Source organism: Lepidochelys olivacea, assembly GCF_965140295.1.
Source record: "Lepidochelys olivacea isolate rLepOli2 genome assembly, chromosome: 25".
NCBI classification, from domain to species: Eukaryota; Metazoa; Chordata; order Testudines; family Cheloniidae; genus Lepidochelys; species Lepidochelys olivacea.
In genome coordinates, this window is record NC_140435.1 from 9,924,359 (window position 1) to 9,951,582 (window position 27,224).

General features: G+C 48.9%; 1 protein-coding gene across 2 annotated transcripts in view; it reads left to right on the forward strand.

Moving 5' to 3' along the window:
- Window positions 1-240: 240 nt before the first annotated feature.
- The window catches only part of ADAMTS10 (ADAM metallopeptidase with thrombospondin type 1 motif 10), a 103,120-nt gene continuing 76,136 nt past the window's right edge, over window positions 241-27,224 (forward strand). For both annotated transcript variants that reach the window (XM_084614748.1, XM_084614749.1), the window contains exons 1-2: window positions 241-518; window positions 18,336-18,793. In XM_084614748.1, coding sequence (XP_084470874.1) covers window positions 18,673-18,793 — 121 coding nt within the window. In that variant the 5' untranslated portion in view covers window positions 241-518; window positions 18,336-18,672. The remainder of the gene's footprint in view (window positions 519-18,335; window positions 18,794-27,224) is intronic.

The window sequence follows — 27,224 nt, forward strand, 5'->3', positions numbered from 1 at the left end:
AACACAGCGCAAAAAGTTGGTCCCATTAAATCAAGTAAAGGATGGAGTGTTTCCTTTTAGAACAGGGAAACTGAGTAGTTTTATTCTGTAGCAGAAAAGGCCTGCCTTCTTTAGTGATTTCATCAGTCTGGGCAGGGCTTTTATGGCCTTGTGGGGTTTTGACTTTTCTGTGTGTGTGTGTGTGTATCCCTGGCAAAATTCCTGAGCGAGCGGTGATTTTTTTATTTTTTTTTTTAACAGCTCCTATCCATGCTGCCTGCAAGCTGCTCTCTGATTACCGCTCACTTCCTGAAAGGAGACTTTTCAGCAAAGCCTCTCACTCAAGAGCTGCCGACCTCTGACAGAAGAAGGCTATTCTGCTGTGACTTGAGCAAGGGCGACGCACACCCTGGCAGCCTGGAAAGTTTCTGACACACGCAGGAGGGAGAGAGAAGCTTTTGGCTGCTGCTGGGAAAAAGAAGAGATCCTGGCAGACTAGAAGGGGGGAACAGAAGAAAAAGGGGGAAAAGATAGCCAAGGTAATATGCTTTCTTAATAAAGAAATCTTTGCAGAGCAAACTCTCAGCGGTTGGGCTTGTGGGGGTTACGGGAGGGGGGTTATGCAGATGTTCTTTGAAATCCAAATGGTCTCCGGTTGAAGGAATGAGGCTGAGGAATACTGCATGCTGGAAAAACATTTATGAGAATGAAAACCATGTTCACCCGTCTCCAACATTCAGAGTTTCCATAAAACCTCTGGGTTGTGTTTCAGAGTGTCTGCAAACAGCGGGAGTCAGGCATTTGCTCTCGCTTGCTCTCTGTCGCTCCCAAACACACCAGTCAACTGCTTTGACTGGGCTAAGCCCTCTGATTGCATGTTTGTTGTTCTAAAATCGGAGTCCCTTTTGCAAAGCGGCTACGGGGTGAAACTCTTAATTACCAAGCCCCAAAGCTGTAATCGTGCTGGAGAATTATATGTTCTTAGCTGCCCTCATTCCTGAGAATAAGCACACATTGCTTTCTCTCTCTCTCTCTCTGACTTCATGCACTGCCAAGGCTTGCTTTCCCTCCTGTACTATGTGGCTTATAAACTGTCTGCCCCCAAAAAGTTACAATGCCGCTAATTTTGTGAGCAGCATCTGGCGTTTGGCAGTTCAGACTGGTCATTTGTTTCTCTGCCTTGATTATATTTTTAAAGGGTTTTTTTTTTTTCTAATTTAATCCCCTGGACCATGTTATTTTAAACATCAAGGTAAATATTAGCCATGGAGAAATGCCAGCAGATTATCTCATTAGGGTTTGTTGAGCTGTACTATAAATAGAAAGGAGTTTATAAAATAACCTTGGTGATCCAGTCCAACAAAATAAAATCAAGAGAGGCACTGAATGCTGGGCTGGTCTGAGCGCTGGGGAAGGGCTGCTACCCTCTGCCTTTGGCGCCAGCTAGGGCTGTGCGGCAAGATTTAAATTTTCAAATTGGGGCCAGTTTGGGGGAGGCTGTTCTCAGCAGTGATTTGGTCAAATATCAAAGTGGTTGTAAGCCTTGAGTTTTTCTAATGGCAGCCGCTACCTGTTTACATGGAAGAAGACTCCCTATCCTGCTCGGACACACCAGCCAGATGGGATTTCTGTCCCGGTTTTATCCGTTTTTGTCAGTAGCGTTTAGACTTTGACAGCTCAGGGTCTGGCGTCAGCTGTGCGGAGGGTCACGAGGGTTCTCGGGGTCTGTGATTTCTGTTGGTCCTTTGGTTTGGATCCATCATAGATGCTTGGAAGCTGTGGGAAAGGGAAATGACTTATTGGGCCATCTAGTCAATTTCCCCAGCCAGCGCAAGATTCCTCCCTACTGTCTGTTCGCCAGTGCTTTTCTCAGTCTAGTTTCAAATGTCTCCATCAGTGACGCTGTCGTCGCTTCTCTTGGGAGACAGTTCCACTGAATTATAGTTTGCAGTGGTGGTGTTGTATCTGTGTGTGTCCCAGCTGGTCCCATGTTTCCAGAAAATTATAGACGGGGGCATCATTTGGTATGGGGCAAGGGGGCAGTTGCTCCCCTAAACCTTGTTTTGCCCCTCTCCGACTTTTATAGGTCTATAGGCTTGATTATGTCTTCCACCCCAACCCCCACTATGACTTTGCATGACATAATATCACATATAATGTTATATTTGCTGACACAACTTTGTCCTGCCCCAGAATTTTTCTGAAATGATCCCCTGATTATAAATCTCACTGTCAGGAAGAGTTCCTTATATTAAACATACCAAGTGTTTCCTTTGCTCCATTTCATCCAATTATTTTCAGTTATACCCCTATTGGACCTCCCTGTACATTCCTTTCCCCTTCTTGATGTTTAAACCTTCCAGACACTTATATTTGGTTCTCTAGCCCTACTCACTCTTAGCCATATGGTCAAAATCACATAGATTTTTGGTCCTGTAATCTTCTGGGTAAACCAACCCCTTTTCCCAGTTCACAAGGACAAGGCATTGGAAGCAGAACACTTGTCATTTGGGCCTGGAATGTCCCAAACAAAACTCATGATAACGAGAGCTGTTAGATTCAGGGAGGGCTATTGGCTGCCCTGAGGTTTACAGATTCCCCCTCCCATACAAGGAATATAAGTGTGCTTTAAGCAGCCACACTGAATAACCAGCAATCCTTGACTTCCTGTACTTATAAAGCGTAGAGGTCACGGGTGTTGTCTGTTAGTTTAAGCAGCCGGCCACTAGATGGCAGCACCAAGTGCAAAGAACCAGGGACCCATTGGCCATAAGATGGAACACTGAGCCCCTGACAATGGAGGAATACAATGCTCTGGAGGAGTCGGGGGACCCAGAGGGGAGCATTTATTGCCACTGTCAGTCCTGGCTGCCCACCGGTCCAAGAGATGGTGAGCACTGTGCGGCTCTGAGGCGGCCTCTGCCGATGGGAGAGTCTTTTCATTGACTTCCAGAAGAATTGTATTGGGGCCATCGTGAGCGGAGAACATCAGTCAGTGGGATGGTTCCGTCCGTATCTAAAGCCTATCCAAAGCCCCCTTAACTCTGAAAACCTCCATAGACCAACTCTGAGTTCATGCCAAGCCAGAAATGCCATGGGAAGTGCCTCTCAGCCATTTGTCACTTCCCAGACCAACCGTGTCCAGGAAGCGCAGGGGCAGTGCCAATCGGGTGAAAACCCACAGAAAGCGAACCAGGCTTCCTCAACTTTCAGAAAGGTTCAAGGCGGATTTGGATTGTTATGGCGAAGTTTAGGCTCAGATGTCTGGGTGACACAGGAACCAGAAAGAACACAGCTTGGCTCTCCGATTCCGGACAAGGTCTGCAGAGCGGCTAGTTCGGAAAACCACCTTCTGGTTTGTAAGCCGATCAGATCTGATGTGGCGTCATTCCTACATAAGAAACATGGGAACCCATGGGGCCATTTTGAGGGTCCGTTTCCAGAGCAGAATCACACTGAAACTCTCTTCAGACCTAATCCAAGGTTAATAGTAACTGAGATGAGAAATCCCTAACTTGATGGGATCCCTCCACAGTCAGCATAACTCCATGGAAGTTAGTGGCACTGCTACTTCAACTGACACGAGCTGAGGATCTGACTATTCTCCAGTGACGTGGGTTGTTTGTTTTTTGGTTTCAGTCAGCATGGGCCGTGAAAACAGATTATTCAGCGGCACCCTTACTAGTCGCTTTCACTTTCTGTTGATTGTCCTAGGCCAAAGCTGTTGCTTTTGGGTTTCCAACACTTCACACAATGCACAGGCAACCTGTGGAACTCCTTGCCAGAGGATGTTGTGAAGGCCAAGACTATAAAAGCGTTCAAAAAAGAACTAGATAAAGTCATGGAAGATGGGTCCATCAATGGCTATTAGCCAGGGATAGTGTCCCTAGTTTCTCTTTGCCAGAAGCTGGGAATGGACGACAGCAGATGGGGGAGGGATAGCTCAATGGTTTGAGGATTGGCCTGCTAAACCCAGGGATGTGAGTTCAATCCTTGAGGGGGCCATTTGGGCTCTGGGGGAAAAATTGGGGATTGGTCCTGCTTTGAGCAGGGGGTTGGACTAGATGACCTCCTGAGGTCTCTTCCAACCCTGATATTCTATGATTCTATGATCACTTGATGATTACCTGTTCTGTTCATTCCCTCTGAAGCACCTGGCATTGGTCACTGTCAGGAGACAGGATACTGGGCTAGATGGACCTTTGGTCTGACCCAGGATGACTGTTCTTCTGTTCCATTTTCAGTTAATTTTTAAAGAAAAAGAAAGTCACTAACAGGATTCTGCTCCTTTTAGGTTTGCAAAACCCTACTGAATGCAAAATCTTCATCAGTATTGGTCCGAACATGCGTTGAGCTTAGTGCATGCAATACCTAGAGTTTTGCCATGCAATGGCGCCAGGATTTCACCCTTCAGTTGAAACCAGAACAAAAGAACTAGTTCAATCCCCTGTCCGGCTAACAGCCCCAGATTCCAAAGCGATGAACCGCAGTGTCTCGTCAGTGACTAGGCACAGATAGCACGCTGCGTGGCCTTTGAGTTGCAGCTACCTCATTAGAAACCTACACATTTTGGCAAGTCTGCCCTGTCCCATCAAAACTAAATAGTCTGGCTGATATGCTTCCTCCATGGAAGAGCCCACAGATGGGGGAGAAAGGGACGCTTAAATCTCAGCAGGTGAGAGCCATCCGAGCTGACCTCTCATGCTCCCATCTGAAGAGGGATTTGGAGCCCAGAGCCAGAGGCAAGAGACATGACTTGCAAACCCTGTGACTCCATCAGATCCATCTAGAACTCAGGGCCCAGCAATGTGACTCCCATTCCCTCTGCAATGCTTCCTGGGCAGCACTCCTCCTCAGGCCCATACTGTCGCTGGTTCTCCTGCTGCTCCAAGGTACCTTTCCCCTTCCCTCCAGGAGCTTCTTGGGCCAGTGTTAACTCCAGCCTTGATTTCTGCTCACCGATCTATTGGGAGTTGAAGAGCACGGATGTTCCTTCCCTCACGCACCCCTCTTCCTTCAGCTCCCTCTGTCAGACACGCTCCCCCCATGACGTCTGGGACCTTTAGCCACCATCTGTCGGCATCTGACTGGGATGGTGTACGCCTCGGGGTGGTGACCACAGACATTTGCACAGGGCCAAGCTAGAAAAACCAGACTGAGAGTTACAGGGCCGTGGAGAAGGAAGTCCTCAATCAGTCACGCCCACCCTCAACCAGTGAGGCCTGGTTCCACGCAGTGTATTGTCCAGGCCATGTTTAAGTAATGCAAACAATGAAAGCAGTGACCAGTTCCCTCCTGTCAGCCTCGCAGATCTCAGCAGTGGGAAGTTTTTCCTGCTATTTAGTGTAGATTTTTTCCTTTGCTTAATTTCATCCCATAGGTCCTAGAGCGGTGATACTCGCTCAGAATCCCCAACCCCCCCCAACCCCCCCACCCCTTGTTATTTTAGGTAGCAAGCACATCCCACAATAGTCAGAGATTCTAAGGCCAGAAGGGATGGTTGTGATCATCGTCTAGTCTTACCTCCTGCATAACACGGGTCATAGGATGTCCCTGAATTAATTTCTGTTTGAGCAGAGCCTACAGTACAGTCTTGATCCAAAATTTGCCAGGGGTGTTCCAATGGTTACTTACCCTCCTATTAAAAACTCGTACCTTATTTCTAGGCTGTATCTAGATTCTACTTCCAGCCATTGGATCTTGTTCTATCTTGATTGAGGAAACTATGATCAAAGTTCTGTTCGCCAAGCAGGTACTTATGGACTGTGATCAAGGCATCCCTTATCCTTCTCATGGTTAAGCTAAATAGATTGAGCTCCTGGAGTCTCTCAATAGAAGGCCGGTTTTCTCATCCTTCGATGATTCCCGTGGCTCTTCCCTGAACCCAATTTATCACCATCCTTCTTGAATTATGGCCACCCAAACAGGACACGGTATTTCAGCAGCGGTCGCACCGGTGCCAAGAGGTATAATAGCCTTCCTACTCGAGAATGCCCTGTGTATGTATCCAAGGATTGCATTAGCCCTTTTGGCCCCAGCCCTGGGAGCTCCTGTTCGGCTGATTATCCACCGTGACCCCCCCAGAGGTCCGAGTCGCCGCATTCCAGCACATCCCACGTTTTGAGTACAGCTGTGCACCCACTTTAATCCCACGCCACTTGCTGTCTTGGAGTGTCACTGTCCAGCATTAAACACCTGCTGCGCTCCACTCCAGAGAGAGTGAAGTGATTACACGTTCCATCTGTCCCATGTTCTCTCTCTCTCGCACACACACATAGAATCATAGAATATCAGGGTTGGAAGGGACCTCAGGAGGCCATCTGGTCCAACCCCCTGCTCAAAGCAGGACCAATCCCCAATTAAATCATCCCAGCCAGAGCTTTGTCAAGCCTGACCTTAAAAACTTCTAAGGAAGGAGATTCTACCACCTCCCTAGGTAACGCATTCCAGTGTTTCACCACCCTCCTCGTGAAAACACACGTTCCAGCAGACCCATGTTCTCTCTCTCTCTCTCTCTCTCTCTCTCTCTTTCACACACACACACACGTTCCAGCTGTCCCATGTTCTCTCTCACACATACATGGAATCACAGAATCGTAGGACTGGAAGGGACCTCGAGGGGTCAGCTAGTTCTGCCATGAGAGCAGGGGGCTGGACTAAGTATTACATACACACGTCAGATAGGCAGGGCTAAATTTTCAAAAGAACTCAGGGTCAGATTCGCTGTATACTTGCGGTTAAAATATGTCGGGACCTTTGGGCATGAGAGGTGCTGTGGAGTTGCAAGGCATTGCCGTGTCACTCGACCTGCGTCCCATTGTAGGGCTCAGTACTGAAGTTCTTCCTCTGAAGTAAATCAGTGGGACTTGTGCTTGAAAGAAGAGCTCAAGACTGGCTCTGTGGTGGCCTGGTCACTGTGCCGCCCAGCGAGCCCGTGGGCTTGATTCTCCATGGCCCCGTGCAGGTATTAACACCCGTGGACAGTGGGTGTATGAGGCTTGCACAGGTGTAGTTGGCTGCCCAAGGCTCTAGGCAGTGGGGAATCAGGCCATGAGGTTTTGTGTGTAGGAGGGCCGGGGGGAGGGGGTGGTGTTTCAATGTCTGTGTAGAACCATGAATGCTCCATCCTCTTCCGAGCCTCGACACGCTTATTGCAAGCCAAGTGGAGCCAGCGACGGTGCTGGGTAGCGCGGACGCTGCTGATTGCCAAGGAATGGGGACGGGGGCAGTAAGAGGAGTGGGAGGGAAGCTGCCTTCACTGACACCCATGAAGGTGGGAAGTCCATATTTCCTGCCCACACCGAACCCCATAAACTGTTCGGAGCATAGTGGGGCTGCTCACAGTTGCACACGAGTGCAGCTTATGTCTGAGGACGGGACGCCGGAGGCGGCGATCCCGCTGAACTGCGAACCATGAAGCAGTCAACGATCCAGTTGACGGGAGAGGGTGCAGGGGCCGCAGAGCTAATGTGGAGGCCCTGAGTGCCAAACGATCAGTCTGCACAGTGGAACGGTAACAACTCAAGCAGGTGTTTGTGGCTCTGGATCCGGTGGAAATAGGGTTTGCTGATTGATTGATTTATTTTATGGTTGTATCCTGAAGCTCTCTTTGTCAGCTGAGACTGTAATAAACGTGTGTGTGTGTGTGTGTGTGTGTGTGGAGTATTACATACACACGTCAGATAGGCAGGGCTAAATTTTCAAAAGAACTCAGGGTCAGATTCGCTGTATACTTGCGGTTAAAATATGTCGGGACCTTTGGGCGTGACAGGCGCTGTGGAGTTGCAAGGCATTGCCGTGTCACTCGACCTGCGTCCCATTGTAGGGCTCAGTACTGAAGTTCTTCCTCTGAAGTAAATCAGTGGGACTTGTGCCACTCTGTCCCGTGTTCTCACACACACGGAATCACAGAATCGTAGGACTGAAAGGGACCTCGAGGGGTCAGCTAATCCAGCCCCCTGCTCTCCTGGCAGGACTAAGTATTACATACACATGTCAGATAGGTAGAGCTAGATTTTCAAAAGAACTCAGGGTCAGATTTTCAAGTGCTCGGCCCCTATAATTTTGTAGCCCCCCCCCCCCCCCCAGCACAGGTAGCAGACAGGGACCCACATGTAGAGAGATTCATCTGTGTGGATGGAATACATACCTAGTCATTCAGGCGTGGGAGTGGCATACACACGGACAAACACACGTAGGTGGTATACGCCCACAGACATACATGGGCACAGTAATGTAGATGGCGCACATGCTTGTGCATGGATGACACACACACGCAGAGATGGCTCATATCCACGGATGTGTAGACAGCACACACGGACGTACACACTTAGGCATAGATGCATGCACACGTGGATGGCACCCACACACGCCCGAGCCGATGGGTTGATGGCTCGCACGCTTGTACAAAGGTGGCGTGTGCGTGCCCACGCTTCGATGGCATTCGCAGGCGCGCGCACGTCGGTGGCAGATACGGTCGCTCAGCGACTGTCTGTTCTTTTTTCCTTGAAGCCAGTGGGGGCCAGCAAGTCTGGATCACATGGAACTGCTCCAAGCCGTTGCATAACTCCTGTCTGAGAGGGGACCTGCCTGGGAACGCTTCGCTTCATCTCCTTAAAGCAAAAGACGTCCCGGGGACGGTGTCTCCTTCGAGGGCAGGAGCTTCCTGTGTCACTCAGTCCATAGCTGTCTTATCTCTGGCCTAGAGGGTTACCCTGGGTTGTCCAAGGACTAGGGTTCAGACCCAGTGCAGATGCTGCCATGTGAGGCAGGACAGGAGGTGCTGCCCCCATGTCTATAGCACCTCCTGGATCAGGCTCTCAAAGCCTGTACAAGGGAGCTGGGCAAGTAACATGATCCCCATGGGACAGATGAGGAAAGTGAGGCACAGACAGGTCAAGGCATGCCTCCAAGATCACAGAGCAAGTCAGTGGCAGAGCAGGGAAGAGACCCCAGGAATCCCTGACCCCCAGTCTTGGACTCGGCTGCCTCCCACTAAAATGCGGTGCCTTCTGCCCAGGCCCGGGGAAATCAGAGCCCTGCTCTCCTGGCTGGCGTTCTCTCCCCAGTGAGAGCAGGGCTGAGTTCTCAATGACTTCTACATTGGCTCCTTGCTTGAGGCTGTGGGTGGGGGGAGGGAAGTGAAGGGTAACTGTGTTCTCTCTTGTGGAGCCCGAACGGGCCTGCAGAGAGCTTAGGAGAATAAACACAAACGCCCCTGGCTGGCTGGCAGCACCGGAAAACTGAGACTGTCCAGCACTGCCCAGCTTGCGAGCAGCCAAGCGGCTGCAGTTGGGACTCACCAACGCCTTTCGGAGGCAGCTTGGTGTCTTCCTAGAGAGCCAGGAGCGTGCAGAGAGACAGCGGAGCGGGAGCCATGAGAAATGGGATCTGCTTTGAGGGCTTCATTTCAAAGGCAAGCAGGCAGGTTAGTCTTGAGAGGCTTTTTCTAACCCAGGCTTTTTCAAGTCCTTATGCCCTCACTTTGGCAGGCAGGAGACTCTCCAGCTCTGAGCCTGCTGGTGTCTCCTGCAATCCTTCCTCTGTTTCAGCTCCTTCCAGCCTTCCTGCACCCAGAGAGAAACTGATCCCAGTGCAACCAACCGGGCAGCTGTGGCCAGTCCAGGAGCCATGCTGCCCGCTGTAGAATGGACCGGTGTTGAGCCTTTCGTGCGCTGGGGATGTTGCTGTTGATTTTATGGGCCAGGCGTTCAGACACTGCCATGATCAGTGTCAGCAGAAACCCCCAGCTAGACAGCCACCTTCCAAGGGTGTAGTAGACCCCAGGCAGACGCGCACGCCATTCACTTCTGGGGCCGATACTTTGATTTCTCTGGTGTGTGAGTGGCAGGCCGGTTGTCTTGTTCCTCCAACCTGTAACAAACAACTTGCTACATTTGAGGCATGTGAGAACTTCGCAATGAGAGGCAAAGCTACTTGATGGAGTTTGGATGTGGTTAAAACCTCAGAAAAGGGCTCATTTCCCTCAACAAAATAACTAAAACAAAATTCAAGTCAGTTTTAAAATCCCTGTGTTTTATGAATTTTTCACTTCAAAACAGACCTTTCTGGCTGTGCTTCTCATCCAACTGAATGGCCAATCGGGTTCAGGCGCATGGAGCCAGGTGGCCAGTTGGAGTTGGTGACTTGGTGATATTTCACCATGCGAACAAGCCCACCGGACAGCCTGTTTCTCCTTTCAAAGAGCAGAGAACAAAGATGTGCAGTTGGTCAGTAGGAATGAGTTTCACGTGTCTGGGAAATTAATGTTTAAAATAATGAACATCCTAATAAAGAGAGGCTTGACTAGGGGGTACAGCCCTTGAGGAAGGTGTCCTCTCTGTGGTACCGTGTCACTGATAGCTTAGGGGTGCTGTGCAGGTGGGCCATCAGGAATGAATGAAGGGCTGTCTCTGGAGATCTAGCCATGGCCTACCTTCAGCTACTGCCTGGCAAAGGTAACAGCAGCTCTGGCTTTTGGCTTTCAAGAAATGCCAGTCCCCCGTTAAGCAATTTGGAGTTCTCTTGGTCACAAATTTCTCAACTTTCACATTTTATCTGAATGATCCCTGCAGGTTTGTTCCTTTCATAGGAACACAGAAATCAGACCAATGGCCCAGCTCAGTATCTTATTTCCATCAGGGTGGACAAAACTCCACTCTTCGGGGGGAGGGATAGCTCAGTGGTTTGAGCATTAGCCTGCTAAATCCAGGGTTATGAGTTCAATCCCTGAGGGGGCCATTTGGGATCTGGGGCAAAAATTGGGGATTGGTCCTGTTTTGACCAGGGGGTTGGACTAGATGACCTCCTGAGGTCCCTTCCAACCCTAATATTCTATGATTCAGGGCTGATAATGGACAATTATGCAATAATCCATGATACTGGCCTTGGTTACTATATACCCATGAGCAGAATAACCCAGACTAGGTTTGGGACCGCACTTTGGGATGACATAGAACTACCCTTCCTTCACCTTTTGACTGGATTGGTCCATGTCTGCGAGCCATGTTTCAGCAAAGGCTCCAAACCAGAATTCTCCAGGTCTCCATGCAGCAGCTCTAGCATTTAATGAAAGAGGCTGGTTTTTAGAGAGAAGAGATTAGGATAATCTCAGGATGAGTCTATGACTATTTGGATGAATGCTGAACCTCTCCCGCTGCAAGGTCTTTGCTCTGCAGCAGTCCTGGGTCCTTCCTCAGTTCAGGTCCTTGCTGACCTACAGTGGCATCTTTCTGGTCTTGGTCCATAGCGGTGGTGATAGGAGTGCAGCAGATTGATGGGGCTATTTGGTTTACGGTGATTGTTTAGGATGAGAAATCTTGGCGTAAGGAAACTATCCGGCTGGATGGTGTCTACCTATGGTACTTATGGCCCTGAGCACCTCAATCTTTCATGCATGGATTCTCCGAGCACCCCTGTGTTTTGGGGAAGTGCTATTTTACTGAGGCACAGAGAGACTAAGGCTATGTCTACCCTCGCACTTTTGTCGGTCAGGGGTGTGAAAAACACACTAACATAAGTTTGACCGACAAAAGCACTGGTGTGGACAGCGTTATGTCGGCAGGAGAGGCTGTCCCACCAATACAGCTCCCGCCGCTCGTTGGGGGTGGTCTAATTGTGCCCGCAGGAGAGCACTCGCCTGTTGGCATAGAGCGGCTATACAAGAGACCTTGCAGAGTTACAGCCATGGTGATGCGAGGTCCAGAGTGTAGACATCGCTTGGGTGATTTGCCCCAGGTGACCCAGGAAGTGTGACACAGAACAGGGAATTGGAGCCAAGTCCCACAAGTTCCAACCTAGCACGTTAACCCCCTGGAACCTCCTCCTCCTTTGAGCTGTGTGCTCCTGATCTAATTTGAGGACTTCAATAGCTCAGACATAGGTTAGATAGAGGTTTGTTACAGGTGTGGGTGGGTGAAATTCTGTGGCCTGCATTGTGCAGGTGAGACTAGATGATCATATTGGTCCCTTCTGACCTTAAAGTCTATGATTCTATGATATCAACCACCCGCACTGGATCTGAGCAGCAGACTTGGTGCATTAACTAAGTGCTCTGTGGTTGAGTTCCTCTGGTTTGGAGAGTGTATCCAGCCTGCACGAACTGTTACTACGTTGTGATGGCATAGACAAAGGCCAGGTATTGATTCATTCATTAATTATTTAGCTGAGAGAACAACACCGTCTGGAAGTTCGGATTCCGGAGCTTTATGTTCTCCTTGTTTTCAGCAGCTGGCACTGCACATCAGGAAAGGTGTGTAGGTGGAAGGGGGATGGGGACAGGCTGGCAAGAAGGGCTCGCAAGTATTTCCTCCCACCGGGGTGTGCTGGAAGCAGAAATCTGCGTTTGTCTTTATTTCTCTCTCAAAAAGGGAAAGGGACACCTGAGCTCATAAATTGCAAACGCTGGATGAGAAACCTGGAACCAGCAAGCCCCTGCGTCTTTAAAAGTATTTAAGTTCCTCTCCTCTGCACTAGGAGGCACCTTGAACCTTCCTCTTGGGCCAAATCAGAGCCCATCTGCTTTCTATTACCTTCCCATCCAGCTGCCTCCCGAGCCAAAAAGCCAGGCTTTCAGGGAATTCTGTCTGCAGACCCGATGTTGAAATTAGTAACAGTTGTCCTTTCTGTCTTTCTGTCTTTCTTTCTTTCTGTCTTTCTTTCTTGAGAGCCAGGGATCCAAACAGCCGCCTTGTACTCACGCCACAACCCAAGAGTTCACACAGCGAAAGCCACCTTGGCACAGGCAGCTGGGAGTGTTAGCTATCAGGCAGCGCCCGCCAAGTACAATGAATTCCTAGGAAAGGAGCAAATCGGAACCGACCCAAGTGAGGCAGGCACGAGACCCGGAGAGGTCACGCTGTACCCTGGGCCTCATTACTGCTGGACATGGCCCCGCCTCATAAGAGCCGAAGATTCTGGAGCCCCCCCCCCGGTGCACAGAGCTGGGGGCTTCCTGCCTGTTTGTGCCTGTGTATTATTGACATCCTGAAGGCTAAATCTTGAAACGAACATTCTGGAAAACTTTATACATATTAAAGAAACTGAGGAGCCCACTGGTCTTCCAGCTTCCCTCCTCCTCTGCTCCTTGTTTTGGGTCTTTCCCTCCCAGAATAAAGGCTCATTGGGGGTCTCAGAGGTGGAGTGCTGTGGAAAAGGGGATGCATTTTTACCACCCTGTGCATCAATGCTTGGGCCCTTCCCCCACTGCAGTTCAGGGGAATTTTACAGCCCTAATTCCCAACCTGTGGTGCTAAAAACAGACCTTCCTCCCTGTGAGGTCAAGGGTTGAAGGGTTCTCCTTGCTCTGCAACCTCTCCCAGGCTTTGATGCCTTTGTGGATGAGGGAGCTGCTAACATAAATGAGAGGGGAAGGGGGAGGGAAAGATGGAAGAGGATAGGAGGGAGGTCAGAAGTCATGGCCACTGCAGCTCAGGGTCTTGGAGATGTGGAAGAGCGACAGGAAATAATAACTGCTTTGAGGAAGCTGGTTCAACAACGGAAAAACAAGACAAATTAGGAGTGTAAAGCCCAGGGGAAATATACTTCAGCTGAGAGGCTTTCTGTCCAGAAACCTTGGAAGTAGGACAAAGTTTAAAAGCTGGAATCTCAAAGCTTAATAGAGTCTAAAAATGCTGACTTGGGAGAGCAAGCCCATGCTGGGCTTTTGTTTCCCTTCTCCCTTGTGCAGTTTAAATCATGCAGCTTTAAAGGGAATCATGATGGACAAACTCTGAGCTTTTGCGTCGGTTTGGCTGCAGGATTGCACTTGCTGTTCTCTGAAATTTACTCTCCGTTCTCTGGTACGTCTGGAGGTCGTGTTGCGATGTGGCAACGTCACTAGGTTGGACACCACTACGTCACTGCCTCGTGACCCCGTGGCATGGGCCACATCGGCCTTACTTTATTGAGAGGTGGGATCAGGAATAGTCCTGCCTATCAGACCCCCAGATTTCTCTGTTCTTGGTGACCAGAGTAACCCAAGGTCAAGCTTTGGCCAGCTGTTCTGCAGCCATGTACTTACTTCACTGGGGCTATGGCATAATTGGGAGATGATGGTTTCTGCGTAGGATGTGAAGGGCATAGACAATTGTGTTCTATCTGCCTACTCTTGGCATTTGGACCCAGGGTTTCTAATAGTCTTTTCGACATGTGTGAGAAGATAAAACCTTGTAGGACTCCTCCAATGAGAATTTAAGAGAGAGAACTGAAGATACCCATTACAACTCGGTTGGTTTGGACTGAGAGGAGGGCCTGGTGCCAGGAGTACACTTCCCCGCTGTCCATAGCAAAGAAGCAATCATTTAATAACACACCCAAGGTCATCTCTGAGCCATACCTGGCTTACCATTTAAAGGGATACAGAATGTTGATGGCAATCAGGTGTGGTTGGAAGCTTAGCTTCTCATCCACCTAATTTAGAAATGGGAGGTTAGACACCAGCCTGTAGACAGCCATACTGGATAGTTGGCCAAGTTTGTGTCAAGCGATCGTTTCTTAATTACTAGCTGGAGTTTGCAAGGCTTTGAGAGGGAAGACGTCTACATTCATCCAAGGAGCCCAAGAGTTACAGGCTGTCCTTAAGCCAAAAAGGATGTGGGACAAAGTTGAATGTGGTGTCTCTGAGAACTTGCAGTGCTTCCAGGACTTGCATCTGATATGAAGAGTCCAAATCCATGGGGACAGAAATGAAATCACGGGTTCTGTATGTGTCCGTCAGTATACCTGAGGGGTCCTCTTGGATTTTTGTGACCTGATCTGAGATCAACATTCTTTGCAACAAATTGCTTATGCTTCTGTTACCGTCTGTTCACAGTTTTTGTTATTGACCTTCATGCTTCCTTCCTTTCCACAGGTCATCTGAGAGCCATGGGTGTCTATGGAGTGATAGGACAGAGACTTTTGGTACTAAGGTTTCAGTGACAGTGGAAAGTATATGTTCCAAATGTTTGACCAGATCTCCATGCCGTGGCTGCTTATTTGGATGGCCAGTTTCTTTTAGGATGTTCTGAAAGTTGGCTGGCTTCCTGAGTCTATATGGTCAGACTGTTATCAGTAGGGTGAAAGAGCTGACGCTATCCTGGATGAGTTGACTGTCTAACAAGGACTCCCAGTGCCCAAATCCAGGCTAAAGATAATGTCTAGAGTGTGACTGGCCAAACAGCTAGACTGGACACTACCCGGGAAAAGCTCCGGGAGGAGAAGGTTGAGATGAAGCTCCATGCTAGTTTCTCAGAAGAGCTGCTCGGGCATGCACTGAAATCAGGAAGCCTTGGGGACTCCAGCATCATGCCTGGAGAATACTTCTCTCAGTTCTGCCAGGACAGCATTGCTTTTTGGAGATCCCAGACGTTTCTGGATTCACAGGCCAAGTGAATAATGGGCTCAGGGGACATTTTGTTCTTGCTCAAGGGAACCTCTCTTGCATGGAGGTGGGATGGGAATGACACAGCCACCCTGCCCCAGGCTTGTCTTTCTCAGTTGGTAGTGGACAGAGTAACCTGAGAAAACAGGGTGAGCCATGACGGGGTTTGTGATGTCAGCTAGTCAGGCTGCAGTGATGGGGCCAGGGGGGTCTTAAAGAAACTTTGAGACAAATTACACAAATTACAGCAGGCTCTGCACCATCTCCTGTTTTTCCCCCAGATTCCCTCTAGTGTTCACAGATAGATACTGCATCATTCCTTCTCCTGTCCAATTAGTATTTAATATAACAAAATATTAACTATCATAATGTCTGAAGGAACCACTTATGGGACTAAACACAAGATTGTGGTATTTAAATTCTTGGGGGAAATGCCACAAGGAAGCTGTGTCTTTGGTTTATTTTATCTTTCTAAAGCAAAATTAACTCCCCAAACCTAGAAACAGAAGTACAAAACACAGAGCAATTCAGGTTTCTTCCCGTTCTTGCAGAATGCACAACCCTACTGTGAACTGCAGGCCATTCCCTTTACCCATCACCTGCCATCCTCCTGTTAGCATAAAAGCTCTTTCTGTTTGAATTCACGTATTCTTCTACGCAGCCCATCTTCCCCAGCCTTTTGCCGGAGCATTCACACGCTCTATCTGTTTTGTAGCATCCCAGTCTGTCACCCCAGATCTGGCAGTGACATCCCAAATGCTGCATAATGCATCACCATGCTACAGCAGGACCCAGGGAGTGAGGGGTGAGAGGATGGTGGCTCTTGGGCCAAATTCTTGCTTATGATCTGGGTGTAAATGGACAGTGGAGAATCTTAAGATATAAAATAATATAAATAATATTAACTCCATTTTCCAGATGGGGAAACCAAAGGACAGAGAGGTTAATGACCAGTCTGAGACCAAAGAGCGAGTCAGTCAGTGACAGAGATATGAATAGAACCCAAAGTCCTGACTCCCCAATCCTGTAGTCTATCCACTAGACTATACCTCCCTCCTTTACTAATTAAAAGCATAAGAGGCGTTAAGAATATGGGACAAGACAAGTGGTTAATGATTCAAAATGCTTCATTATTCAAAGTGTTCAGAGGGATGAGTAGTTATTCAGATCTTTCTGGTTAACATAAAAGTCACTCCCATTTGCAGACCCTCAGTCAAAATTCTCACTCGGACCCAAAATAACTATCTTAAGGTTGAAAAAAACACACCTTCTGCATTTCCCATCCAGCAATGGAGTAGGCCATTGCTGGAATTGAGCAAATACTGAAAAACAATGTCCGTGACTACCCGTTCAAATTGAAATCCAGTTTCAATTTGATTGCAGCTTTCACCCTTTTGTGTTCTCTTTCCAGGAACATTTGTGCTTGGTTAGAGATGATACTTGCAAACAGGACATTTAAAGTCAAATATTGTTAGGGAGTACATTTGGAATTCTGTATCCAGTCGGTAAATTTGTGCAGCATTGGTCAGTTGCAAAGGCCATCCAATCAGCAAACAGAAATGAAACCACGCCCCTATATAACCATCCAACCCCATATGAATTCCTTACATTGCCATTGCGGATAATTGATATTTCTGTGTGGAATTGATCCAGAGGCCAAGACTCTTCACAAATCATTTCAAATAAATACTATCAAGAATCTCCTGATCTACTTAGGAACAGCTCAAAAGGCAAAATGCACTGACTGCATCCTTTAGCTCTGACTGAGTACCCTGACAGAGGTGGCTGTGCTCACAATACTGTGGAACCATTACAGCAGTGACACTCAGACTGAGCCTTGGGAGCCGCAAGTGGCTTTTTAATGCATCTCCTGCGGCTCTTTGCAGCATGTGATATTAAAACCCTGTGTGATTGAATATATAGCAAATCGACAATGAATTCACACGACTGTGGCTCTTTGGGGTAATGATGATTGCTAATTTGGCTGCCGAACCAAAGAGGTTTGAGTATCACTGCATTACAGAGTCAATGTTTCCTACATGATACCATTCATTTGTTTCATCTGTTTCTTGTTCTAAGGACTGAAAATGGTGGTGGCATCTCAGATGCCACTGGGTGGTAAGTGTTGACTTTTTCATAGAGACCACTGGTATTGCCACCTGGAGCCGAATGGAGGATATGCCAAAACTTCCAGCCCCGTTATTTAGACTGAAGATGGCCTGATAAGCATCTGAGCAGTGGGGTGCTCTCTGGACTCCCATGGCCCATGAGCAATTATATTCCCCTCTAGGGGACACATGACATTCTGAGGGGAGACTGTCCTAGGGCGTGGATTTGAACTCAGACCCTTTGCTCCACCTTGTGCCTTCTACTTCTGCTCTGCCCTGTTTCTCTCTCTTGAGATCTCTGCTGCTGAGCCAGCCAGCTTGCTGTGTTGCTGAGGGGATTCTCTGAGCGGCAGCTTCTGAAACATAACCCTTGCGCCTCCTTAAAACGTTTCTGCCAGAGCAGCAGTGTTGTGCCTGCATTGGTCATTTGTTTTGAAGAGATCAAGTAGATCTTGGGCCTGGTGCTCCTTTGCCTGGCACAAAGACAAGAAAGGGGATGGGCCTCGTTTACACTAAGAACGACTGATACCATGTTGGCAGGGCAAAGGGGCCTCAAAGTGGGTGCAAATGGCAGTTGCCATTACTTTAAGGTCCCTTTACATGGCCCAAGCAGTATAAGGGACCTCAGTATAGCTGAGCATTCAGGCCGGCGGGTGCAAAGGGGGTACAGCGCCAGCCAGTGAGAAAGGCAGCCACTCTTCACTGGTATGAATGATGACCCAAAGGGAAGGATCCCGGAGATCAGGCCCCTTGACTAACGGGGCTTTAATATGCTATGAAATGACGGGGTTGATTTAATTTATACCCTTCCCCCGCCCCCACCCCTCTTTTCCTTTCCTTCTCTGACACACTCACTCTTCCCTTCCTGCCCACTCTGCTTTCCCTAGCTTCCCCTGCCTTTTTTTCTCTCTCCTTTCCTTCTCCATTTTTCCCCACCATTCCCTCTCTCTCTCCTTTACTCCGCTTCTCTTTCTCCCACTCCCTCTCCTCACCCTCTCTTCCGCAGAGGCAATGCCGCCGAGAGCCTTTGATTCTAATTAGCACATGTTGAAGCCATTACGCCGGCCCGGGTACAGCGCACTACAAAGACCCTATCGGCTTCGCTGCTTTGGGGAGAGCACGGAGCGGCTGAGGATGTCTGGGAAGAGACCAAGGACTCCTGTCTCTACATAAGCGGTGGCCCAAAGAGAGACATGTTGGGACAGAGCCCTTTAGGCTGGTACAATGCTCCCTGCGCTGAGACGAGCATCGCTAACCATGGCAACAGCTTGGAGGCTTCTGACATGGACTCTCATCTTCACCACAGCGGCGTGCGACTCTCCCGGTTACAAATTCCAGTCACAAGGTAGGGATTTCCCCCAGGGGAGGGGAAGATGGGCTGGAATTGGGGGGCGGGGGGGGGGGGAGAATCCCTAGTGGTGGCTCTAAGGTGGGAAAACCTGCAAGCTAGTCCTGCTGTAGTAGTCTAGTGGTTCTCAACCAGGGGTACATGTACCCTGGGGGTACTCAGAGCTCTTCCAGGCGGTCCATCAACTCATCGAGATATCTGCCTAGTTTTACAACAGGCTACGTCAAAAGCACTAGCAAAGTCCGTGCAAACGAAAATTCCATACAGTGACTTGTTTATACTGCTCTGATTGATTTTATAAGGAGAGGGTAAAAATGAGAAAGTCAGCCATTCCTCAGTACTAGCCTGCTGTGACACTTGTATGTTTAGGTCTGGTTTTGTAAGCAAGGGGATTTTAAGTGAGGTGAAACTTGGGGGTACACAAGACAAGTCAGACTCCTGAAAGGGGGACAGTCGTCTGGAAGGGTTGAGAGCCACCGTGCTAGGGAACCCCTGGATCCACCTCTGCTTGGCCTGCAGTAGGGGAATCCCTAGGGCTGGCTCTGTTACACCTGTAACATAGATATAGACCCCTCTCTGCCTGTGAAAAGAGAGATGCTTTGTTGTGGGATTTAATGCTCCTTGATTTTAGGCAGTGCTTAGCCAGCAAATCGATAAGGGCTGTATCAAGCCCCAGGATGACAGCTAGAGAGAGCAAGAGGTAGGTGCCTTTTAGCAAGCAGAATGAGGGTCCTCGCATTGCACTTCAGTGGAGTGGAGCATCCCAGTATGAGTAAGAGCTTTATAGCGAAGAGTCTTATGAAAAGGGAGACGCGTGTGTATGTGCATATCGACGTGTGTGTGTGTTTGCAGGCATTTCTCTGTGTGTGCATGTCTGTATTAGCATATGAATGTCTGTGTCTGTGCAGATGGCTGCAATTGTGTAGGTGATTTTATGGGTTTGAGCGTGCTTGCGTGTGGGTGGTACTTTTGTACCGTCTGTGTACTTTTGTGAACATGTGCGTGTCATCTGGCAGTGACTGTTTGAATGCATTTATGAGTTAGTGTGTGGATACGGATGTGAGTATTGTCGGTCTGTATGCAGTGTGCATGGGTTTAAGTGAACTTGTACAGGTGTTGGATTATCCCCAGGGAATTGTGTGCACTCAGGGTGATGGGGCTAGCTGCAGTCGGGCTAAATTCAATGCTATATTAAGGCCCCTCGCACACATGGCTAATGCCATCAGGCTGTGGTCTGCTTGTTACACAGAGTTCTAACAGAGATGAACAAAGAGAAAGGACAAAGCCACAAAACTATTCTGAGTTCTGAATACAGTCCGAGTGCCACATCTGTGCTCCAAATCCGTGGGACGGCCTCCTCCAGCTGCAGCCTGTGCGGGGGTAAACTAAGAGGTGACTGAAAGCAGAACCACCACTGTTGCTGTGCAGTTCACAGTTTTATAAAGGCAGAAAAGAAATTGAATCGGAAACAAACACAGTTTCTGGTGCTTTTAGCCAAAGGCTCTGGCAATTCCTGTTCTGAATGTTCTGGGCTTCCTGCATCAGTGAGTTCACACCTCGCTCCAGTTGCGTGACCTTATTCACTGCACTAAATAAACTCCAATGAAAACTTACCTACCCCATGCAGTTCTGTCAAAGCACCTCAGTTCTCACCTGGAACACCCCCTGCTGCCAAGCGTTGGCCCCCACTCAGTTCTGTCCATGCATCTCAGTCCAAATCTACAGTACCTGCTGCAGCTTCAGTCCTGGGATCTGGTGCAGTTCATTCAGCGCACCTCACTCCAGAGCCCTGACCTGCAGCACCCACTACTCTTTTAGCCCTGGGCTTATGCAGAGCAGAGACTGCCAATTCTGCTACACTGTAGAGTTGTTTTGGTGGCCTGCTGAGATCACCAGAGCCCTGACCACCATTTGACCTGAGCCAGGATTTGAAACCCAGTCTCCAGACTTGAAAAGTTGATGGACTTCTCTGTTGAGTAAATGCCTTTGTGACGACCCCTGGGGTTGGACCCTATGGCGTTTTGAATGGGTATTTGGGATGCGGGGCATCTGAATACCAAATCGTTTGGGAGGTTGCTTGCTAACTCACACTTAAAGAAAAGGAGGACTTGTGGCAGCTTAGAGACTAACCAATTTATCTGAGCATCAGCTTTCGTGAGCTACAGCTCACTTCATTGGATACATTCCCAGTTGAAGTGAACTGTAGCTCACGAAAGCTCATGCTCAAATAAATTGGTTAGTCTCTAAGCTGCCACAAGTCCTCCTTTTCTTTTCGCGAATACAGACTAACACGGCTGCTACTCTGAAACCTAACTCACACTTGGAACAGATATTGTGGATTCCTTTTGTGAAACCAAAGGCAGGTTCTTAATCGTCTTTTCAAGGTCATGTTTCCAATAGGGATGTAAAATATTAAACAGTTGACCGGTCAGCATTAGTCTTACCGTTAACCCATCCTAACCATTAACCCCCAGCCCCAGGCCAGCCAGAGCGACCCCAGCCCTGGGCCGGCTAGAGCAGCCCTAGCCCCTCCCCCTTTCATCAGTTAACCAGTTAAACAATATCATTTTAATTGTTTAAATGGTTAACTTTTTAAACGATATTTACATCCCTGGTTTCCAACCTTGTATCAGCCCTGTTATTAAATGGGGCCAGAGACTCCTCAGCCTGTGGCTAGTGGAATATGATTTCTGCACCCACTTGAAATAGACGCCAGGGACGGTCTTAGATTTTCATTTTTTGCAGCAGTTGCCGGTAGTAACTACACTTTTTATGAACTAAGAGCTAGGATTTGATCCATGCTCTCTTCAGGGGCTATATAACCCCCTGTTCCGTGGCAAGGTTCTGCAGCAAGGCCCCCTGGTTGTGTGAGGCGCTGGAAATTCAGCGCATTTGGAGCGAATTTGATGTGTCCGTGAAGAGTCAGTCAGGACAACAGCCCCGAGGTTATTGATTTTGATCATCAATTCAGTTTATTTTAAGCTGCCTCAAATGTTTGCTATACCCCAGAGTTGTGCACTGAAAACACACAGCTGCATTGGAGCACTTGTCATGGGCAGCCAGGATTCCCGGTGGTCAGAGCGGCGTGGGAGGAGGTTGAGGCTTGGGGCAGTGGGTGTGTCCCCCCTTCCTCTCTCCTTTTACAGGGCAGAGCACAAGCCAGGTCAGTAGCAGAGCCAGGAACAGAACTCTATCTCCTCATTCCCAAGCCCGGTGCCCTCTCCACGGGACCACCCAAACCACCTCTTGGTATCAAAATATTTTGATAGGCTGTCTCCCTCTTGTGAATTCTAGGCTCCCTGCTAGGAATAGTAATCCTTAGCATTTAGCTTCACAGCGCTATCCACAGAGGGAGTAAATAATCCTCACAGCAGCCTTGGAAGGGGCAAAGTAGCAGCTTCCCTGTGAGAGGGTGTCCACCTCACACTCACCCTGAAGGGGTTAATGGGGGCCAGGTGGACCTATTAAGTGGCAGGCTGGGAGAATTAAGGCTGAGAGGAAAGCCCTAACTGGGGGAAGCTCTCCTATGTGGGAACAGGCGGGGCTTCTATAAAGCCAGGGACCTGATAGCAGAAAGGGTCTGCAGGGATTGGGAAGTAGGCTGCAGTCGCTCCCTGAGTGAAGAGACGTGTGTTTTGGGTAATATAGAGGGTAGTCCACAGTTACTCCTTGGGAGGAGAGGAGTTTGGGCTGGCAAACTCAGAAAGGTGGGAAAAGCAGCAAGAGATACGGTAGGGCAGACCCTGGCTGCTGATGAGAAGCCACCTGAGCTGGAACCTGGAGGAGAGGGAGGTCCCAGGTTCCTGTACCAACTGCTGAAGAAGTGGCACCAGCTGGGCAGTGACTGGGAAGACTGCCTGAGCCCATTTGTCAGGAGATACTTTGGTACCCTGTAAGAAGGAAACCTGGCTAGTGAGCTGGCTGGAGGGTCAAGTCAAGAAGAGGAGGCTGCAGCTCCCGGAGAGAGCGGGGCCCCAGAGAGACAGCAAGGGTGAGAGTGGCAGAAGGGGGCCTCAGACCAGGAAAGAGCTAACCCCCAGAGCAACCAGGAGGAGGCACCATCCGCAGTGAGTGGATCCCCCGACACTCCCCATTTGGCAGATGTGGAAACTGAGGCACAGGGCAATTAAAAACCAACATTTGCAGGAGCACCCACTAGTTTTGGCCTGTGTGATGTGCCCAAGGCTGCTCAGTTAGTTGGTATCAGAGTAGGATTAGAGCTCCGGATGTCTTGGCTCAGGGTTGTGTGTTTTTCTAAAAGATGTGCTCTAGTTTAAGCAGAAATTATTTCTGAGCAGTTATCTGGCCAGTGTTACACACGAGGTCAGACTAGATGATCAGATTGGTCTCTTCTGCCCTTGGAATCTATAATATCCCTGTGTTCCAGTCACGAAAGCACACTGCCTTTCATTATAGGTGGGACCCACGTGTAAATGCATTTAGCCAGCACTCTCAATTGTGGAACATTATTTTGGTATGATTTTGCTGGACTAGGCATGGTGCCAGAGCAGTAATCTGATCTGATCTGATCCTGGTCTAGAGCAATCCAAGCTGCTGCCCATATTCATGGGATAGACATCCACCAATTTATGGTACCACGGACAGTTCCTGTCACTTCTGCAAACTAGAGGTGGATTGGGGGGCCCAGCTGTTCAGATGCAATCCAACCCATCAGTGGAGGTGTAGATCAATGTCTGTCAAAGGGAGTCAGAATATGACGGGAATAGGCACTATATTACTTCTGTGTTTGTAACCCCTGTGACTGCTACTGGAATACTGTGTGCAGTTTTGGTGTCCACAATTCAAGAAGAATGTTGATGAATTGGGAAGGGTTCAGAGAAGAGCCACGAAAATGATTAAAGGCCTGGAAAACATACCTTTTAGTGATAGCCTCAAGGAACTTGATCTATTTAGCTTCTCAAACAGAAGATTAAAGGTGACTTGATCCCAGTGTCTGAGTACCTACACATGATGAACATTCTAGCAGACAAAGGTATAAAAAGATCTGATATCTAGAAGTTGAAGCTAGACACAGTCAGGATTAGATCATTTATGGACAGACTAGAGAGGAGTGAGGTGAGAAGCAGGAAGCCCAGGATCAGGGACTGCAGTAGTCAGGGTGTGAAACAGTGAAAGCCGTTCTGTGGGAGTATGGAGGAATGGATGCCCTAGAGACAGAAATGGCAGGATTTAGTCAGTGTTGGTGTGAGCAGAGGAAAATAGAAAGCAGTGGGAGATGACTTGAGACACATCACATGCATAGATGAACACGATATGTTGGGGAAGAGTCAACACAACTTTTGTAAAGGGAAATTATGCCTCACCAGTCTATTAGAATTCTTAGAGAGAGTCAACAAGCATGTGTACAAGGGTCATCCAGTGGATATGGTGTACTTGGACTTTCAGAAAGCCTTTGACAAGGTCCCACGCCAAAGCCTCTTAAGCAAAGTAACCAGTCATGGGATAAGAGGGAAGGACCTCTCATGGATCAATAACTGGCTAAAAGATAAGAAAGGGTAGGAACAAATGGTCCATTTTCACATTCGAAAGAGATAAATAGTGCTCTCCCACCAGGATTTGTACTGGGACCCTTGCTTTTCACTATATTCATAAATGATCTGGAAAAGGAGGTGAACAGTGAGGTGGCAAAATGTACAATGATACAGAACGACTTAAGAGAGTTAAGTCCAAAGCTGATTGCAAAGAGTTACAAAGGGCTCTCCGTAAGCTGGGTGATGGGACAACAAATTTGGCAGATGAAATTTAATGTTGACAAATGCAAAGTAGTGCGCATTGGAAAATATAATCCCAACTACACATACAAAACAATTGGCTCTAATTAGCTGTTATCCCTCAAGAAAGAGATCTTGGAGTGAGCGTGGATAGATCTGTGAGAACATCTGCTCAATGTGCAGCGGCAGTCTAAAAAATTAACAGAATGTTAGAGACCATTAGGAAAAGGATTTATAATAAGGCAGAAAATATCATTAATGCCTCTATATAAATCCATGGTATGGCCACACCTTGAATATTGTGTCTAGCTCTGGTTGCCCCGTCTGAAAAAAGATATGTTAGAATTGGAAAAGACACAAAGAAGGGCAACAAAATTGGTTAAGGGGATGGACCCACTTCCATAGGAGGAGAGAGTAAAAAGACTGGCACTGTTCATCTTAGAAAAGAGACGACTAAGAGGGGAGATGATCAAGGTCTATAACATCATGACTGGTGCGGAGAAAGTGAATGAGGATGTGTTATTTACTCCTTCTCATAACACAAGACTATGGGGTCACCCAATTAAATTAATAGGCAGCTGGTTTAAAACAACAAAAGAAAGTATTTCTTCATGCAACTCACAGTCAACCTGTGGAACTCCTTGCCAGGAGATGTTGTGAAGGCCAAAAGTATGACTGGGTTCAAAAAAGAACTAGATAAATTCCTGGAGGATAGGTCCATCAATGGCAATTAGCTAGGATGGGCAGGAATGTAAAACCATGCTCTGAGTAGCCCTAAACCTCTGACTGACGGGTGCGGGGCCTGGATGACTGGGGGTGGATCACTTGATAAAGGCTGTTTTGTTTGTTCCCTCTGAAGCACCTGGCACTGGCCACTGTCAGAAGACTGGATACTGGGCTAGATGGACCATTGGTCTGACCCAGTACTGCCATTCTGTGTTGCCAAGCTGACTCAAGGTGTGGGGTCCCAGAGCACATTTTTCTCACCGATCCATTATGAAACGTGTCAGTGGGCTGCTGCCGGGGCTCGTCTCTGCTGTGGTAACAAGGCCAAGGAGGCTGTGGCTTCCTTTAATCCCATAATCCCAGCGGTGACCATGCGGTGGTACGAGGTGCAGGAACTGAGACAAGGTCCTGGGCTATCTGGAAAGAAGGACGCCACTTGGTAGGGAGCTCCTTCCCATCTCCCCTTCCCTGGTCATGCTCACTCTCTTCCCCTCCTTGGGCCGCCTTGGCTCCCTCTTTCCCAGTCCCCCTTCACCTCTTTCCAGCTCCTCCTCACTGTCTCCCTTCCTCCCCACACTCCTACTCTGTGTCTGCTGCTTCCTCTCTGTCTATCTCTGCCCCCCTACCTGGACCCCCTCGCACGCCCTTGCAGATCCATCTTCCCTCTCTAGGTGGGAGGGGAGACCTCGAATGGGGGCTGAGCGTGTTCCTGCCCTCCAGCCTGAACATCCTACCGGGTTCTGTTCCCCCGGGGCTTAGTATGGACTCCCTCTAGTAATGTGCTCGCTGCTAGAGAGCTTGCTGGAAACAGCGGGCGTCTTATCACCTGTGCAAACCTCTTTGGTACAGGTGGGCACAATGCTACGTATGTCTGCCAAGGCCTATTAATACAGCATGAGTGGCTGCAAGGGGAGAGAGAACAGGACTGGATTTCCTGGGAAGAACAGGGCTGGCTAAGGGCCAAACAGGCTAGTTCTCCTGTAACGCTGGGCAAGGGAAGTGGAGGGGCCCCATAACGCCAATAGGTGGGGAAGCCTCCGTTGTCCCCCAGGATAGGAGGGAGCAGGGGAGCCCCTGTAATGCAGCAGGGCAGAGCTGGATAGGGGAGCCCCTACTGTGAAGCAGGCCAGGGGGAGCCCCTGTAATGGAGCGGGGCAGGAGGAGCGGGGGAACCCCTGTAATGGAGCGGGGTAGGAAGAGAGGGGGAGCCCCTGTAATGCTGCAGGGAAGGGAGAAGCACAGGAGCAGGTCCCAGGGGCAGATGTATCTAGAGCTGCTAAACCACTTTCCAACAGACGTGCAGCCTGTGAATGGACAATACCCCTTTAAGAGAGACCACCAGACATCTGATCGCTATTAAGCAGGGCTAGATTCCAACCAGTGGCCTACAGCAGAGAGTCTCTGTGGCCGATTCCCAGCCCCCAGTGTTCTCCAGCCCTCGTTCAACGGGAGCCTTTGGATTGCCTTGCCGGGCGTGAGCTTGCAGCATGTCAGACCAGCCCGTGAAATCCGTTCTCTCCCAGGAACTGGGGGGCAGGTGGAGGTCCCTCTCCTGACACCTACCAGTCCCACTTTTCTAGCTGCTTGAATCTCGGGGGTATAATAGTAACTTTGCCCCTCTTCTAGCTGAGGATCTCAAAGCACTTCCCACACATTAATAAACCCTCATAACCCCCTATCAGGCAGACTGTAATTTTTATCCCCACTTTACAGGCTGATAGAAAGAACCTCTCTGTGTCTGTCAGTCTTCGGTACTTCGATTGTAAGCTGTTCGGGGCAGGATCTGTTCTGTGTTCGTACAACGGTTAGCGCAGCGGGGTGCTGGTCTTTGACGGGCTCCTAGACGCAATAGGAATACATAGCCCCCTATCTAACCACCTCACAATCTTTAATGTATTTATCCTCACAACCTCCCTGCTAGGTAGAGCAATGCTGTTCTCCCTATTTTATTAATAGGAAACTGGGGCACA